We start from the raw sequence: 20,476 nt of genomic DNA, 5'->3' as shown, positions 1-20,476 counted from the left end.
TTCTTTTACTACGTCGTGGCCGTTGGGAACTTACGCGGGACCGGTAAAATGACGTCATCACTTTATGACGCCCTCGATTTTAGAAAACTGTTTGTTTTTAGATAAAGTAATAGCAAAGTATACCTCGGACATGAAATGTCCCTCAAAGAAATAATAACGGTGTGTAACTTGTTGATTTCAGGTTTGAAATTAAATAATGTTTTCCATGCCTGTATGATGGATGAAAAAGACTTTCACTAGTTGACAACACAGACATTGAAAAAAGAACAAATAAAACAGTATTGAAAGCATAAACAACGCGACTCTCTTTTCATCAAAACTAGCGGTCAACACAGGTGTTCCAGAAGGGTGTGTAGTTTCTGGCCAACTGGTAGCACTCGTGATGTTACTCATTGCAAGTAAAAATTCGGTTCTTATTCGTATTTATTGATCATCTTGGTGTTACCACAATCGAGGAAAAAGAAAGGATTGTTGCAACGAAAAGTGGAACATATCCATTATCCTCCGATGGTACTTAACAGTCAAACAAATTCTAATGGCGTCCAGAAAACGTTCGAATGTTTCCATTTATGGAATCTTTGATTAAATTGTCCTGCAAGCAGCATTCATATATCATGGAAACGCAATCCCTAGAATATTGTATGAACTGCAAAGTGCAATTCGAGAAGAAATAACTATCAGCAATTATTTTCTTAGTTTTTTTATTATCACTTTTTGGTGGCCATTTTGAAATTTTCCGCTATTTTGAAAAAAAAATGAATAGTCTAATATAACGTCAGGACTTTCTTGAAACTATGGGTTACATTTTACATGTTTTTGAAAGATTTGGTTTGAATATTATTTGCTTTAATTCATACATGGTTGTGAAATTTAGCCTGATTGGCAGACATCTTAAACGTGGCCGCCATATTGGATTTATTAGAGTGGGTCCATAGCTTAAATTTACTACCAAATATACAATTGTGCAAAGGTTCATGCTTTTATCATCAAACCCACAATTCTTTAAAAAATATGCACGAATCAGCTGGACTATGAGTCTTATCCAGTAATAATGCATATATTATTTCAATAGCGGATCAATAAATGTTTGTTTACAAACCCTTAGAATCACAAAATTTAAATCATGTTAAAACCATCGATGTACATCATGTTTGTTCTTTAAAGGTTGACTGAATTTGAACGTTTGAAATGAAATAAGGGTTTCCAGGGCAATGGATAAACTACAATCGTCCAATAGATGACTTAATTATTTTGGAAAAGAGAGGTGGAATATACCAAAGTGATATTTAAACTTATAAGTCGACGACAAACTGACAACGCCATGGCAAAAACGAAAAACAATCAAAAGAAACACTATACGAATCACAACATATAAAACGTAAGACTGAGCAACACGAAACCCGGGCATGAAACCTTTGATTTTATTGCTTTCTTGTAAGCAGCAACTGTACAAAGGCCGAAGGCTCGAGGGCTGATATTACATCTGATATGAAAAATGACATATTATGATCTTTTTATCATATTCTTCATGCAGAGAATATGGAGAAAAATAACAGTTTAATATATTGATCCTTTTAAGTGGTTCTCAAGTAGATTTTCCAAAAGTGAAAAGTTAACGGACGACGGACGCCAAAATGTAATACATCCGGTATGAAATCTTTCTATAATATGCCTCAACAGAGGAGAAAAACAACAGTTTACTATGTCGGAATGCAATGCGATAACGTTACGGAAAGGCATGCGTTAATGGCCGGAAGCAGTTGATAAATTTTTAATATCAGCCCGCTGATCACCATTTCGGAAAATATGGAATTCACGTAAATTTAATGCTATTATCATACTGTAAAAATTATAAGTTATTTACTCTAAGTATATGATAAGAAAAATTTATCAACTGCTTCCGGCTATTATCGCATGCCTTTCCGTAACGTTATCGCATGGCATTCCGGCATTACTCGGCAAATTCCGGAAAATACATCTCAATGGTACGTTTTCAGTGCAAAACATAACAAAGTAGGGTACAAAACATATATTAGGAAACAGGAAAATATATTATGTAAAATGCAAAACAAATGATACAATAAATGCATTTTTCAAAGTTTCCAGCATAATTTAACACGTTACTTTACAAATGTTGACTTTTCCAAACAGTGCTTATTTTGTTTTGTTGATATTTGTTTTTATCGTGAATATAAAAATATATTATATATACTGTTTTTCTAATCTGTTGAGGCATATGATAGAGAGATTCCATATCAGATGTATTACATTTGGCGTCCGTCGTCCGTAAGCTTTTCACTTTTTGGACTTCTACATGAGGAAACGAAGCACTAAAAAGGATCAATATATTAAACTGCTATTTTTCTTCATTGTTGAAGCATATGATAAAAAGATCATAACATGTCATTTTTCATATCAGATGTATTATCAGCCCTCAGTCAATATCAGCCCTCGAGCATCCGGCTCTTGGGCTGAAAATACATCTGATATGAAAAATGCCATGTAATAATCTGATATTATTTCTCAAAATTATGTTCTTCTGTCAAATCTGTAGATTTGAACATGTATCCGATTTTGTCTCTTTTTTATTTATAAATTTTAAATATGGTTTACCAATAATATTACTGGAAACAAGAACTAAATTATAAAGTTTTCTCAAAGAGAGCAACAATACACTTTATATTGTACGGATTGCGAGTGCAATGTAAGTTCTACGCGGAATAATATTCCCCAATACTCATGCATTTACCTTTTCATTGTATAGCAGTCTAAACAAAAATTAGAATAACATTTTGTTGTTGATGACGTCATGAATTTTAAAGCTACAGTTGGGTGCAGACCAAGCATTACATGTAGACGGGCGGAAAAAAGTTAACGCGGCGTTTACATGAAGTGCACGCGGGTAAACGCCGCGTTAACTGTGCGTTTACTCCGAAATTTCAGTAGACATAAAAAGTAAACGGGTGTATACTTTCGCGTTAACCTCCGCGTTAACGCAAAAACGGCGCGTCTTCTAATTTTGTAAAGAGTAAACGGGCGTTAACTTTCGCGTTTACTTCCGCGTTAACGTGAAAAAAGGCGCGTCTTTTATTTTCGTCAAAAGTAAACGCACGTGTACTGTTTGTAGTAAACGCGCGTAAACGCAGATTGTCATCGTATCCTGGATACACTGACCTTAAATATCAAATGATAAGGTACATCAAAATTAAATGACCAACTGGTCATTTTCGATTGAGATATTGACGATTACAGTTAATTAATAATGTTATTACACCTCTTTAATTAATTAAAAATTAATCATAGTAAATTTCTTTTTCTTCACAAATAAACAGTTCAAGCATGTCCTTCTTTTATACAAATAATTTAATCATCACAAAAATTCAACAGTTTTCACATCTTAGACTGGCTGACTCAGAATGACTCTAAAACAAAATTATTTGATCTCATTAACCAAAACTGACCATATTTGCACTTTATCCAGTAAATCTATATAGCTGCATAGTAAATCAGTTCCATTTTTATGTCAGGATGGACTGTATAATACAAATGACAGCAATATTGGAACACAATGACTACAAATTTTGTTCGCATCAATTTAGAGTGCCAGCATGTCCTCTTTTTATTCAAAATATTGAAACGTAAACAAATATCAGTAGTTTTCATACCTCAGGCTGACTCGTATAACAAAATTCTTTGTCCGCATCAACCAAAACAGACCATATTTGCACCTTATTATGCAAATCTTATAGTCGCATAGTAAATCAGTAATATTTTCATGTAAGGATGGATTGTATGATACAAATTATAGCAATATTGGAACACAATGACTACAAAATTTTGTTCGCATCAGCATGTCCTCTTTTTATTCGAAATATTGAATCGTAAACAAATTTCAGTAGTTTTCATACCTCAGACTGACTCGTATAACAAAATTATTTGTCCGCATCTACCAAAACAGACCATATTTGCACTTTATTATGAAAATCTTACAGTCGCATAGTAAATCAGTAATATTTTCATGTAAGAATGGTTGGATAATACAAATGATAGCAATATTGGAACACAATGACTACAAAATTTTGTTTGCATCAATTTAGAGTGCCAGCATGTCCTCTTTTTATTCGAAATATTGAATTGTTAACAAATATCAGTTGTTTTTATACCTCAGACTGACTCATATTACAAAATTATCTGTCAGCATCAACCAAAACTGACCATATTTCCTCTTTATTATGTAAATCTATATAGCCGCATAGTAAATGAGTTATATTTTGATGTCAGGATGAACTGTATAATACAAATGACAGCAATATTGGAACACAATGATTACAAAATTTTGTTCGCATCAATTTAGAGTGCCAGCATGTCCTCTTTTTATTCGAAATATTGAATCGTAAACAAATATCAGTAGTTTTTATACCTCAGACTGACTCGTATAACAACATTTTTTTGTCAGCATCAACCAAAACTGACCATGTTTGTACTTTATTATGTAAATCTTATAGTCGCATAGTAAATCAGTAGTATTTTTATGTCAGGAGGGACTATATTATACAAATGACAGCAATATTGGAACACAATGACTACAAAATATTGCATTAGTGCTATATGGGAATTTATTGTATGCTATGTTTTCTTGTTGTTGCTTTATGTGAGAAAAAAAACATATTTTGCTATACACAAATAATAGTTCCTTGCATGTTTGTTGGTAAAAATAATTTATCATAAGCTTTATACTGATTCATTTTTTTTTTTCAAACCTGCGTTAATATCTAAACACATACAATGTATTAATTGCTTCTTTTAGTAAAAACTTCTATTCTGATTCTTCCGCATGCCCTCTCCAATACTTCATGTTTTCTAGCTTTCAAAAATGTATGGTTAAAAAGTGTAAATTCATTGAATTGTAAATAAATGCAAATATATAAACAACATAAAGACAATAAAAAGCCTTTAATTTTTGTATTCGATCATCACTTAGTCTTTTAAGACACTAGCCCAGGATTACAGTTTGGTATGTCAGACGCGCGTTTTCTCTACATAAGACTAAGTGACGCCCGAATACAATACATAAGTATGCCAAATCAATTTGGAATACAAAATTAAAGAGCATTAAAAAACGAAACGTTGTGCAAAATACGACTAAGGAATTCTAAATCAGTCAAAAATTATAATAGTAATGTAAATAAATTGAGAACATGATTAATGTACGTCATGTTTTAACTAACTAGCTGATGGTAATCGTAACGGTGTTTTTGTAGTTACAAGAATATTCAAGTCTTACGTGTTGGCCGATTAAAGTAGAAAAATTGACTACTTAATATTGTCATTTCTTTTCTTGTCCATTATCTAAATCAATTTCTTTTTCTATCGGCAAACAACAGCATGAGATTGTAAAAGTAAAACTTTAGTCCAAACTGGTTAACGCACTTAATACAATTCTATGATATCAGGTTGAGAAAGACTTGTAATGTAAAAGGATTTTTAAATGTTTAACGGTTAGCACGAAGTGCATTACCGCTTACGGTACGATGATTGGCGGGCGAGAAGTAATTCATTTTTGTTTCGCCTGCGACAAAAGTCGCAGATTGGGAGACATAGGAATTAATATCCGGCGAAGACGGCGTAAACTATTTGTATAGAGATTTATATTTCAGATGATAGAAGACCTGGATGGTTTTTTGTTATTGTCCGTTTCTTAGATACTTCAAGTAAATGTGGTTTATGGTATGATTTTTAGGTGTACATGTCTGTCTGGTAGCGTTTTTCTGACCTTGACCCCTTTTTACATGGATCGTTGATAATGTTAAGTTTTGGATACTTGTAGTAAAACCTTCATCTTACAGACTCTCGACATGAATTCAACATGATAAGTAAAGCAGGCGAGACGTTTCAGCGTGTGCACTCTTGTTGTTAGTTTTTGGACGACTCTTAATGTGTTAGTAAGTTAGAAGAGTAATTTTTATATTCCAATCAATAGGCTGTTAACTAACTTAAGCCGAATTCCATAATACAAATCAAATATGATATAAGGTAATTAAACATTAATGATGATGATGTGCTAGTTGGACTTACAACAATGATTCAAGCACAGTGACCTAAAAGATTTTAATGATTTCGAAGTAAGATAGAAAGCAATACAGTTTGATATATGGTTAAAAGATCGTCAAAGATACAAGGGTTACAATTTAAGACTCTACTTGAGACTTATTAGTTGCGAAGAATTCATACCTAAAAATTATATACTCAAATGACACTGGACATCAAGCAGTAACAATAGATGCAGTTTGCTTTTCACAATATATTAATAGTACAATGGACTCACTGTATTATTTTGTTTTATTTCTAGTTGGCCCTTAACCTTTCAAAAGCGTTTGAGTTGAAGTGTCCAAGTTCAAAGCAATGGTTGCTACGAGCGAGCAGTCGTTGTTTAATTGCGGATGGTTACATCTGTCTCTTTGATGAAAACAGGAATACATTTGGAGAAATTTGCATAAACAGGACATATGTTGATCCAGCAGGTATCTAACTTTTACATAAAGTTTTAACTCATCTGAATTAAAGAACTGAGCATGGTATGTGTTTCAATCAGTTTACATCGCATTTAAAAAACTTGTAAACTTCTTTCAAATTTGAAATACGCTTTTTATTATGGGCATTTTTTTTGTATTTATATTTTACTGTCGTTGGCCCTTTAGAAAGTGGTGTTAAAACAGACGTGTTCATGTTAAATATCTTTTAGATATATTTTCAACTTTAAAAACTTATCTTGTATATATAGGGTCGATTAGACGTCTGTGGCTGTCCGTGATGTATAAAGACACAGTAACGTCTGAAGTCGGCCGTAAAATCCGACACCTCGTGTTCATTTATGATCAGACAGTACTATGTACAGAATGTGGACTTGGAGTACACAACAACGTATAGTAGGAATATGGCCCACTTGCATATGTCATGTAGCCTTTAATTTTATATTTACTCCAATAGTCAGGTTAAATCTGGTTCACAGTAGTTATGCAATATATTTTAAAATAGTGCTCTTCAACTTCGTACTTTATTTGGCCTTTTAAATATTTTTTGATTCGAGCGTCACTGATGAGTCTTTTGTAGACGAAACGCGCGTCTGGCGTAAATATAAAATTTCAATCCTGGTATCTATGATGAGTTTATTTGATATGTATTAAAGACTTTAAGGAGAATGAATTAGTCAGACATATATTTTAAATTATACCACATATAAAGTGGTATGGTTAGATCTTAATTTCAGTAATGTATGCATACAAAATGACGAATATCTTTAATTTTTGTTGCGTATTATCTTCACATCTTTCTACAGGCGTTACACAAATATTGTTGACTTGCAAGCACGAAATCAGTCTAGCAATATAATTTCCTTTAATTACTATGGCTTCCGAGACCTCTTTTTTCAGGGAAATTTAACTGGCACGACATCATTTGCAGTAGCCTGTGCCGTAGGGCTTGTGATAAATTGCATCTGGTATGTCTTATAGGGCTTTGACAGTGCAACTATTATACTAAGCTCTGTACCAGAAAATATACATGGCATCATAAAGTTCATAATATTTTGGCTACAAAGAGTAAATTTACACTTTACAGTTAACATAAAACCCTAAAACAATTTACAAGTTGCTTACCTTTTTAATACATGTCAAAGCTTCACCGTTTTTGTATCGTTATATCTGCATTTCCATTTATATGAATAGTTTAAAAACATTTCGATTGCTATACAGTTGTTTAAAGTTTTAGATTTCACGGAGTGCAACATTATAAAGTTCGTTTTCATGATTTGACTGTCGGGTAAAGTTTAGAGGAACAAAATCAGTAGTTCTATCTGTGAGGCCTGAAATTCCGGAATCTCGCTAATCTTTTTTATTATGTATTGTGATTGCTTTCCTAGAGAATAATAATCAATGAGGAAGCAATGACAAGTTTATACATTTTATACTTATAATTATATACATTAACTATTGTTATAGTCATCAGAATTAAAAAAAAATTTTTTTAATTGCGTATAAGAAACAAACTATTTCGAATAGAACTAAGAATGGAAATGGGGAAGTAAAAGAGACAACAACCCAACCAAAGAGCAAAAAACAGTCCAAGGCCATCAATAGGTCTTCAGCGAGAAAACCCTATACCTCAAGGCGGACTTAAGCTGGCCCCTTAACAATAATGTATACTAGTTCAGCGAAATGGGCACCACACTAAACTCCTAAACATATAAATAAACCAACATTTAAAAACACACAAGACTATCAAAGGCTAGAGGTTCCTGACTTGGGACAGGTGCATATATGCGGCGGGGTTAAGCATGTATTGTGAGATCTAAACCCTCTCCCTATACCTTTAGCCAATGTGGAATAAACAAACACACAGCAATACGCACAGTAAACCTCAGTTTGAAAGAAGTCCGACTCCGATATTAGAATAGGTAACAGAAGAAACTAAGCAAAATTACAATGATCAACAAAAGTAAACAAAGGAGTACTAGGAGTTACTGACATGCCAGCTCCAGACCTCAATTAAACTGATCGAAAGATTATGTCTTCAACATATGAAAATCAAGCACAATCCCTGCCGTTAGGGGTTTTGTATCATGCTATTATAAATTACACGAGAAAATAACCCGTATGATGCCAACATCTGGTTTTAGAATAAATGTGTTTATTTCCGATGCAAAGAGTGAATCAAAATTAATTCTAAAATATGCCATCTTTAATGACTTGACAAAGGTATCGTAAATATATCTCTTTTGAATAAGTCTGTGAAAAGGTTTGGTTAGCTTTTGAGGTGAACGACGACATGTTTGTTCTTTGTATTTAAAAATTACCATAAAAGATGGATTGCGAAATACCTGAACGTATAAAATGTCTACATGTTGATTTATATTTACGAATGATATCCTTGTACTGATGATAACATTAAGTAACAGTTTTGACAAGTTTGTGAATACAATAACCCGGGGTGTAATAATTTTTAGTAATACAGAGATTTCTTTCGTTAAAATCAAATACTTTGATACATACACAAGCGAATCAAACAAGTTGAGATATATAAAACCATAAGATGGTGACCAGGGAACGTCGCCGTCTAAAAATGGATAATTAACAAACGGTAAAATAACAAAAATACCGAAATGGCAAAATCAAAATTTCAAACACATCAAACGGAAAATAACTGTCATATTCCTCACTTGATAAAGGCATTTCCTTAGGTATAGAAAATGGTGGATTAAAACTGGTTTTGTAACAATAGAAAATGAAAAATCATCTCTTTTATCGTACATTTTAATATTAAGATGTCGTTAAAAATATAGATATAAAGATCCAGGAAAGGGCAGTGTTCATTGTTAGTATTAGCTTTATCTAACGTAAGTTCAACAGGATAAATCTCTTCAGTGTACATACTGAAGTCGTAATTTTTGAGAGCCAAAATATTATCCAAATAACTAAAAAAAAATTGTATCAGATGTATTTTCGATGGGTCTTTTCTGATTTTAGTCATAAATTGTAATTCGTAACAATTCAGCAACAGGTCCGCAATAAGTGGTGCACAGTTAGTCCCCATTGGAATTCCGATAACTTGACGAATGATTGTTGTCCATTGAGACATTTTAAAAACATCGATAATCTATGATTAGGTAAGGAACATTGAATTCAATTCAGGTGTAAAAATGTTCATTATTTCGATTAAGAATTATATATTTCTTTGTCTGTTTAAAAATCTTTTGTAGGGTACAAATTTGTAATTGCGGGTAATCTTGATCGACGAAAATGCGCAAGTTCCAGTTATCAACCCTTTACATTCTCAACCAAAGGTACATCAACTTGTATTTTTGAAAAGACATACTGCAGTGAGGAAGGACAGATTATTTTCAATAATGGGTCTTCAAATTCTGATAGAAAATGTCGATGTGATTATACTCGAGGTTACGACTTCATTACCAAGCCGAAACATAGTTGTTACTGTGTTCCGTCAATGGAGGATTGTTCGTGTTGCCAGAAACATTGTACACCAGGATTCATCCTCAGTCCAGGTAAGTGTTTGGTGGCGATGCTATATATTTGAAATACCATTCCATCATCATGTATTGTTAAATGACAGAAATTCAAAAGAAGAATTTTACATCAGAATGAGCGTCATCGGATATACGAAGGCGAGACACGAAATTTTTATTAAACAGGACTTCGAAAGAATTAACTCAAATCCATTATTTGAACAATTACATTGAACGGGAGAAACTTTAGACTCTTAAATTCTTTAATAACGGCTTCATACGAGATTTCATAAACTGCGCTAAGCTTTGACCACTTAATGAATGAACATATAATTTTACTATTAACACTATTGCAACTCTATTCAGTGTTTAACTAAGCTCTTCCTACTCACGTGATCATATTATTGAATGTTGAAATCAGCTGTACTGACTATTAGATAATGGTAAGCTTTTCTCAAAATACTAGTATTTTCCTCAACTAATCAATTTTCTCCATTTATGTATTTTTTGCCATCTACTTCTATTGTACACACGGAATGTTTATTTTTCCACAACCCACAATTTTCAGAGACTTACTTCCTCCTTCTCTTTTATATTGCGTTATCGTGTCACTTTCTCACATACCTTAACAAGGGAGTTTAAAAATGCAAATAGGTAAGAAGAAAATACATATTGTGTTAGTATATGCAAAACGTAAATCACTAGGGTCATATGCAGAGATAAACACTAATAATTCTATGCGCACAGACAAAAAAACGCATTATCGTGAAAATTGTTGACTACGAACGTACGTTGTTGAAATTTGTTATACGGGGGTTAGTCGGTAAATAAAATGTACGTTCGTGGCGAAAAAATAAACAAGAAAACGAATGGTGTATGATTGATGTATTTGACAATGGATCGGCAATTACCATGTTTTTAATGGACTTCCCTTTGACGTCTGACGTCCTAAAGCCCAAGCAGTTCATAAAATGCCATCGGACGTCAGACCAAATATTTATTTTGTAACTATCTAATTATTGTACATCTTTCTATTTACCCTTTTGTTATTTCGCTAATCAAGATTACAGGGGAAGGATTTGGTGATGAAAACACCAAAGATGTAACCCGCCACATGTTTTTTTCCTAGTACCAAAAATAATTGACCGTTAAATGTTATTTTATATATTTGTTTTTCCAAATGAATTATGATCTCAATAAAAGTAATATAGAATGTATATAAATGTTCTGTTACACTAAATGTATTTTACAGACTACCAATGCATTAATCTAACCAGCTGGGATTCACAGTTCACGTGTGAATTGATTCTGCCATATCAGTGAGTTGTCTTAAATATATATATATACTATCACATTATATATTAATCAATGACTTAAAATACATTATAAATTGTCCATTGAATACAATTCCGTATGTCTGAGAAATAGTCAATAATGTACAGGACTAATACAGAATCCCTAGTTAATACAGTATTTTTACTTCCGGTTTGCGGTCCAAAAAGGTGTCAGGAAATGCATGTGTGTGTTACTCGAGTATTATATTTCAACAAGTTTAGTGTTTGAGTTGTTGTTATTTGTCATATGTTATAATACTTTTTTGCTTTGGGTATATACAATTATTGACCGTTAACGGGGTAAATATTGAAAACCGATAAAAATTATTTCTCTAAGGGCGCAGTCCGTAGTGAAAGAAATTTGTAAATTTGACAATCTTGAGTATACACCGCTTAGAAGGGGTCACATTTGTTAAATTATAACGAACAACAGTAAAAGGGCATTTCTCGAACCATGAAGAATAAATGTTAAGAAGCTCTTGTACAAAATGTCTCATATGTACAATAAAGGAAGACTCTTTCTGTAAAATATTGATGGCCTTGAAAGGTCCGTTTGTGATAGATATGCTCGGCTCCAGATGGATGTCAAATATTTGTTTCTTCCGTCATTCCTCGAATTCTAACCTGGTTCTTGCTATTCTGTTCTCAAACGTCCGTGACGTCTGTAGTAATTGTTGCCTTTACTTGTGAAAACAATAGTTTCTCTGGTATTGAATCCTTATTTTCTGCTGTGCAAAAGGCCTTTGTCAAAGGTTGTCTCACAATACTAAACTAAATAAATAGCTTAAACAATAATAACTATATTATTCAGAAAGCAGTACAATAATGACAGGCACAAATTGAAACATTTTACGGTTATTTTGCAGTATGTTTCGTATGTCGGATGTATTTACATTATTAAAAGTTAGATCATCAGCACGAAGTCGTTTTGACATTTGGGAATCCCTTATTATACGCCCAATCACACCTAAAACTGTGTGTAAGAAACAAAGGTTGTTAACATTCAAGGTAAATCATGTGTATTTCTTCAGCGAGTACATGAATATGGGATAATTTAGAAAACAAGCACGAGTTCATGTGTGTTGACACTGATTTAGCAATGTAAAGCAGGTAATAATAGCAGTTACTAATGAAACAAGTAAGAAGAATTTCGTTACGCAAAATTGGAAACTGTCAAATTTATTGGGAACAATATTTTCGACCAAACAAAGTTATCAAAATATAATTAAACGTTCATAATACTGCCCTCTATCAAATAAAATTTCGTCTCGAAATTAAAATATAAATATGACAAAGTTACGAAATATTCAAATCGGGCATCAGCTACGAATAAAAATGTATAATACAATTAATGTTTACAGGTTTTAATAAAATATGGAGACAGTCTTTATCTGAAAGTTCCACCTGGAGGTTCTCCAATTTTTCCCATTCAGAATTTAATAGTTGTATTCAACATAACATTTATGGATATATGTCAGCACTTGAAACAATTTTATATCAAATATTAAATATGAATATTTCAGCACTGGATACAATTGTATTCAAAATATAAGCTATAAAAATGTCCGAGCACGTGATATAGTTCTTTTCAAATATTCATACAATTAATGTTGTCTTTTTGAATCCAAATTAACTGCTTTCCTCACTTTTGAAGTGTCACTGTACCGTTTCTTGCGGTTATTTCTTAATTTTTGTAGTTCATTCTCTATTTTTTAGCTCTTCTTGCATTTTGTTTTTTAAATTTCTCTAATTTAACTTCCATAACTTCTAATTAATTTTTATTGACTCTTGTTTTTCCCCCCATTTTGCCAATGTTCCTCTCAAAGTGTTTCCTTTCATTTTCAATCGTGCTTTTAAGTATTGGATTTTTCTTCTTCAAGTTGAAAAATATTCTCAGATTCGTGAACCATTACCTCCTCAATAATAACTTCTTCAGTATAATCAGGAACTGTTTATTTAGCATCTATTGTTGCCTGACAAGCATGTGCAACTTTACTGGTATTGTTATGACTAAAGCTATAAAAAGGTTTCCTATATGAACAAGCTGGCCACCATTACCAATACTAAATTGATATTTGCTGTTATTGATAATTTTACAATATCAAAGCCTAACATCACACAAACTAGCTGCTTTGTATACTTTTTGACGTGCTTAATTATCTCATTTGACTTGAGAAGGAGACTTAAAAGAGAGGCGAAAGATACCAAAGGAACATTCAAACTCATAAGTCGAAAATAAACTGACAACGCAATGGCAAAAACAGAAATAGACAAACAGACAAACAACAGTACACAAAACACAATATAGAAAACTAAAGACTGAATAAAACGAACCCACTAAACATTGGGGTGATCTGAGGTGCACATGTGGCACCCGTCGTGTTGCTGATGTTAGTACAAATCCGTTGGTAAGTCTAATTCGGTAGGTTACATTCGGGGAAAAGAAGACGGGAATGTAGTAACGACAAATGGAACATATCTGTTGTCATCTGTGAAACAGTAATTTCATAACGGCCAACCAACTCGTGATGGCGTCCGTAAAATTTACTAAGGAATGATTTCAACTTCACCACTTGGAAATCTTGGTTAATAGCTTCCTTGTGAGCAACAACCCTCTATCAAGGAAATCACGATAGGAAATTCAAGTCTTGGAATATCGTATCAACTGGGCGATGTATAGTCCGTGTGTAGGCGCTGCTGGAATGTTGCTACATATAAATGGGAAGTTCACAATTGGAAAGCTGAAATCATCTCAAATTGACATAATAAACAAAAATACAAAACATCATTTCGGTGAACATTTCTTTTCAAAAAGTGATCAATTGCATATTCTTGTTTTCCTTAATAAGGGCATTTGGAACATTTTATATACAGCATGTTTTCTGAAGGTAAAAATAACTGTAAAAAAAGATAGTAATTGAGCAGATGCACAGTAGTTCAATTAGCTAGGAAGGACGATTCTGTATTTTGTGATGGGGATAATGATGCTGAAGAAAAAGATTTGATGTTCTCTAGAACTGAGGATAAAGTTTTTTGCTCATTCAGATGCAAATCAGCCATATAGGATTTCAAAAAAAGAAATAGGTGTGTACACATTGAAAAAATAATGCTTTTCGACGAAAAATAAAATAAAAAAAAGTGATTTGCCACATAATTAACTATTTCCGGATTTTACATGTTTACAATCAAGTCGGTGTAATTCAGCAAGTTTGTACATACAATGTGTGATCTTTAAAGAGATTCAAAGACAAAACTACATGTTTGGTACAATTTGTTTTTCGGATATTTGTCCCAATGAACCCAGAAATATGTGGTTGCTATGCCCTTTTCCAAAAAGAATAGTTGATAGGCATTTTTTCGTCAAATAAATGATTGGTTGCTAGGCACTTTACCAGTATAAATGAATGGTTGATTAGGATTTATGTGATGGCATTCACCTCTGACCTTTTAACTAGGGTCTATGTAATAGTCCATATAGCCCTTAATCTAAACATGTATGGTTACTTGGTACCTTTGTATTAAGTAAGGATTGGTGCTAAGCACTTTTGATAAGACTTCATACTGTTGACCGTTAAACAAAATAGTGGCTTACATCATCCTGAAAATTTTCCCCATGCATCAATGCATGTTCCTTCCTTTTATCTTTTCTTGAAAAATCCAACTACTTGAATGGAGGTAGGTGCATACATTTTTTACAAAACATGTATAATTTGCCATTTACTAATACAGTGAAAAATGACCCTTTCTCTTTGATTGTGACTGTATACAGAAAAAAATATTGGTATTGCTATTTTGTTAATTCAGTATAATGTTTCGGGAAAATATTAATGAATATCATTAAATAAAATCTGGGTTTGCTTCAGAATGACTGCAAAATATTTGTTTTGTTCACTGCTATATTCACCAAAATGTAAAGGGAAACCCATTAACTTGGTTGCCATGGCAACCATGACCTAGCAATATATTTAGGGGCTTTTTTTTAACTTTTTCACCTGATTATATGGTTAGATTAAGTTTCGCAAACATCGGTGATTATGAGTGACGACCACTCCCCCCATTATGAAATTATATGCTCTTAAGGAGTAGTTTGTTAAGTGAAATCAGCTACTTTCAACAATTAATTTTTACATTTGTTAAATCCCTTGACTCTCATCATTTGAATGAAAGGGTTTTCAACCGTTCAAAATGAATTACTTTGACTTCGTTTTTGTTTTTATCTCAAATACCAATGGGCTAATTACTTTGGAAAATAAACATGGTCCTTCCCTTGAAGATTTGAATTTTCTATTTATAGTTTATTTTTCTAATGTATGGACTTTTGAACCAACTTTATATTGACATTGAGAAATTCTGCATGTTTTTGTCTCTCCGCATACACTCTCACATGTGTTCTTGCAAGACTATACACTTATTGTACACTGAACTTAACAATATAGTCATCTGTATTATGAAATATTTTATCTGTTGGGCATGGATATAATATAGCCTTTGAAATATTAATTTCTCTTCCAAGCTCATGCAGTTAGGAGTATATCCTTTGGATGGATGGGGACAACTTCTGTAAGCAGATAACAAATAATGTATGTACAAGTCTCAATTTATAGCATTTGCATTGTTGAATTTTTTTATCATACCGCCCAAGGTCCTGTTGAACTTTTCTATCATACAGTTCGAGACATAATGATAAGTTGTGGTCCTCGTTTTGGTGACTTATAAAAGTTTCCAAACTTCTGAGAACAGTTTGCTCTAAAAAAAATTGTTCCATTGGTTTGTGTTTCTTTTGTCATTTTGATTCGGAATTGGATATACCTTGATCCATTTGGTAAAATAATCTCCAATCACTAGAGGGTATTTGTCCTTTTTCTGGTCATAGGCAGCAGTCCCATTATATCTACGCCTATTCGGTCTAGAGGTTTTGCACTTCTGTAATCCCCCAAGGGATCATTAGCTTTTCTTACTGGATCTTTCCTTTTGTTGCAGACTTGGCATGGATTTATATGCATTTGCATAACTTTGTCCATCTGATATCAGGTGAATTGTTGTCTGATTCTCTCTTCAACTTACCAATACCCAAAATGTCCAGAACATGGTGTATAATTGCAACTTATCAATACTTCTTTCTGTAATACAGCTGATACTATAAGTTGGATGTTGTATTTTGTGTCAGGTTCTGTTATCTATTTTTGTTAGTTAACTCCAATTATACGTACCATGCTTTCCTAGTTCAACCAGTATCGGCGTACAGCAGGGTTCAAACATGCTAAGATATCTGTATCTGATTTGGATTCATTGTTCAGCCAATTATGAATGTTTTTAATATCTAACAAGTAGTGTTTGAAATGATGTACAAAAGTCACCTTTGCCAAAAGCTCTCTCCTTGTCACACTGTATCTCTATTGGGTTTTGTCGAATATTTTGGAGGCATAAGCAATGACTTTTTCTATCTTGTATCTGCTGAAGGATACCGCCTATACTAATGTTTGCAGCCTCTGTATCATAGATGAATTTGCCTTCTGACTTAGGATATGCAAGTACAGGTGCTGTACATAGTAACGTCTTCAGAAGGTCAAAACTGTTTTATACTGCATCTGGCCATTAAAAAATTAAATCTTTTTTAGTCAGATAACTCAATGGGGCTGCAATATTACTAAATCCTTTGATAAATTGTATATAATAATAGCTAAGTCCAAGGCATTGTTTGGTTTCTCTGGTTATGCTAGGTGTTTTCCAGGTTTCCACTCTTTTCTATGATATCAGGGTTAGGTTTTTCTCCATGCTTTCAAACGATATGGCCTAAATACAAAATTTCTTCTTTTATCAAAACGCATTTGGATGGTTTTAAATTGAATCCTGGTTTCTTCAACCTAGTAAGGACCTCCCCAAGAAATTGAACATGTTCATCTGTATCTAACCTAAAAATTATAATGTCGTAAGGATAAATCAATAAATATAAAACTTTGAACCTGGAATGTATTTTCTCGATCTGCCAACAAATCTTGAGAAGTAACACTGCTCTTACTATGCGTACTACAACTGTTGGTTGATGTACCATATCGGATATATCGGGAATAAAATGGAGTTTCCCATGCAGATAATTCGTTTATCAGTTTGACAGGGTGTTCATCAAGGTTAACTAATCTTACTAGTCCTTTACAACTGTGAGCATTGACTAATGTCCTCGCTACCATCTTCAGCAACTGGTTCAATATAAATAAGAAGATGTGGTATGAGTACCAATGAGACAACTCTCCATCCAAGTCAATCAAGTATGGATTACCGGCTGGACAATAGATCAAAATTATCCCACACTCTGGCAAAAATTATCTGCGAATTGGCTGGTTTGGTAATTGGTTCATTTATCCTAACTCTAGCTTTACCATCTATTCGACGCGTGGTTTGGCATTCTATCCATTCACCATTTAACTGAAGTAACCCTAATGCAGTTGATACTTATGTCCTTTTTGTCAACCAGGTCACACCCTAAAAGTACACTATCTCCAATCGGGGCTACATACATTCAACTCTACTCCTCGACGTACAGCGTACAGGCAGTCATGGTGATCGTCATGATACATCACCTATTCTCCATGTTATCTCTATTAATGACCTGCTGCCATTTATACAAAAGCCGTCAGGTATTCATAAACATTTGCACGAAGCTTTATTCATTTCCTTTTTCAAAACTTAATTTTGTTTGGAAACCACGGTCACAAACCTCAATTCAAAGAAATACAAACTTACAGCTATCATTTCGGATACTGCAAGTCACAGACTTTTCAAACCAGTTCGCATTGGAAAAGATCCTTTCTAAAACTTTCTTTTGCCAACAAAGGTCTCGATACCATCAACTTGGGCAATACCATTCATCATAAATCAGTTCACTCTAAAATACCTCCCTATTTCAAAGATCAATTTGTATCTACCATTACTTATACCTATACCAAACCATTGCAACAAAATTACAATCACGTGTTGCAGGATCTCAATATTGACGATTTCAAGTCTTAATCTTCTGATTGCACCTGTGCTAGTTCCTCGTTCATATATAATCCGATTGACTACGTTATTACTGATTCCCTTAACATTGTCAATAACACTTCTCTGCGAAATGTGTTATCGAAAAGCCCGAAATATCGTGAGCCTAAATCCATCAATTGGAAAAACAAATTTAAAATACTGATGGATTCAGTCGAGGATTATGCCAAGCAATCGGTTAAACGTGAGAAATAGTCCAGCGGATCGGTGACAACATTGTTGGTTTGATGATAAAAGCACCAAATTTGGCATGGTAGTAGTTCTTGGTGTTTCAAAGAATATTAACTATGGACACACCTTGAAATTTCAAAATGGCGGCCTTTTTTGAAGATGGCCGCCATGAAATATCAAAAACAACATATATCATTTATATAAGGTCAAATGTAAGGGCAAAATTGGGATGGTAGTAGTGCAGGGCGTTTAGAAAAAATATTAGCTATGAACCCAGCTTGAAAATTCAATATGGCAGCTTTTTCAAAGATGGCCGCCACAAAAAATATCAAAATCAACTAATATCCCTTATTTTAGTTCAAATTTGTTAGGTTTGTAGTGCTGGGTGCTTCGAACAATATAAGCTACGGATCCAACTTGAATTTTCAAAATGGCGAATTTTTCAAAGATGGCCGCCATAAGATATCAAATTCAACAAAATGCACTTATAGAAGGTTACAAAGTGTTCTTCAGTAAACCCTAGTGCCATATAATACCAAGTGTATGCCACATTTATATACTAAAGCCAAACATCAAAAGATTTGTGAGGAAAGTATGGAAAATCGCAACTACCGTACCATTCTGGCAGAGCAGTCGTCTACAAAGAGGGATCCCGTATAGATACTGGCGTTATTCCAATATTTAGACTTATCTAAAATGTATACTTTTCGACTCGAACAGTTTTCTCTGTGATCAACTGGAAGATGACACAGTAATGATCTAAAAATTGCAATAGTCATTAATAACATTGATAATCGTTTGGCCAAATATTCAAATGCAGTCGAGTTATTTTATTGAGGCAAATACGACGCTATCCCTTTCAGAGTTACTTCTGTTTTATTCTTTATTCTTCTTTAACATTAAATTCAACTGAACTAAAACCATCTCAAAACGTATATAGGACTTCTACAGGATGCTAGGACCAAGAAAGGAGGTACTTAATGACAAAATGTACGGTTTACGTCTGTCTTTTATGAATGGTCCAATTATCCATTTATATACTTACTAGAAGATTCCATTTATGGAACATTCAACATTGACCAGAATATGTGGTTCCTCCCGCGAAACCTGTAGGTTTTACATTAGCAGCCGTGAATTATATTGACAACAACAAGATTTCAAATACGGATAAAGAATCGTTACACAGTACGAAAATTTACATATTTCAGCCTTTTCTTAGTCGAACCTGGCAAATTCGTCATAACCTTTTGCTTTGAAATATATGCATTTCACTTATAATCTCTGATACTTTAACCAATATTTTATGCGCCAGTACAACTGTTCATATTATTTCTATAACTTAGTATACATTTTACTATATAATAAGATATATCCTTAATACTAACCAAATATAACCATCCGTATCATACTTGCATCTAATAATACACGTTTTATGAGCGTGCACTATGTCAATTGTCTACAGATATGAGACAATATCTGAAAAAGTCTAATTTTTGGCAATAGGAAAAACCAAAAAAAAATGTCTTTAGAACCGGTATTTTAATAGCACAAATCGAAGAACACACATTGAGGATCTAGGAACTGTTGTCTGTAATTCAAACAATTGTTAAATGTGGAAACAATGGCAATTTTAAAAATGGTACAAAAAATTCCAGTTCTTTCCTGTTACCAAAGTGAATCAATTTTAAAAAGTTTCTAATGGGAATAAGGAATAAGTTTAAGATACTATTTGTGGTTTACTAGTATATCCTGCAATAGTTTATCAAATGCAAATTATTTATTTTAGCATTTGCAATACAAAAGGTTAAGAAATATACTAAAATATAGTCCGATATGTCGGTAACATGAAAGAATCTTGAGTAACAGGACAAGTAACAGGACAGAGTTGGTAACAGGAAGAAATTTGTTTTTAAAACAA

General features: G+C 33.2%; 1 protein-coding gene across 2 annotated transcripts in view; it reads left to right on the top strand.

Moving 5' to 3' along the window:
• The window catches only part of LOC127714720 (serine/threonine-protein phosphatase 6 regulatory ankyrin repeat subunit C-like), a 405,000-nt gene that overhangs the window by 71,179 nt on the left and 313,345 nt on the right, over positions 1–20,476 (top strand). For both annotated transcript variants that reach the window (XR_007987905.1, XM_052220773.1), the window contains exons 3-5: positions 6,350–6,521; positions 9,755–10,057; positions 11,271–11,337. Coding sequence is in view for 1 of the 2 variants with exons in the window: in XM_052220773.1 (XP_052076733.1) it covers positions 6,350–6,521; positions 9,755–10,057; positions 11,271–11,337 (542 nt within the window). In the remaining variant the exon portion in view is untranslated. The remainder of the gene's footprint in view (positions 1–6,349; positions 6,522–9,754; positions 10,058–11,270; positions 11,338–20,476) is intronic.

Source organism: Mytilus californianus, unplaced genomic scaffold, assembly GCF_021869535.1.
Source record: "Mytilus californianus isolate M0D057914Y unplaced genomic scaffold, xbMytCali1.0.p SCAF_9, whole genome shotgun sequence".
In the NCBI taxonomy this organism is placed as follows: domain Eukaryota; kingdom Metazoa; phylum Mollusca; class Bivalvia; order Mytilida; family Mytilidae; genus Mytilus; species Mytilus californianus.
The sequence above is the reverse complement of the archived record's forward strand: the minus strand, read 5'-3'. Positions and strand labels throughout refer to the sequence as shown.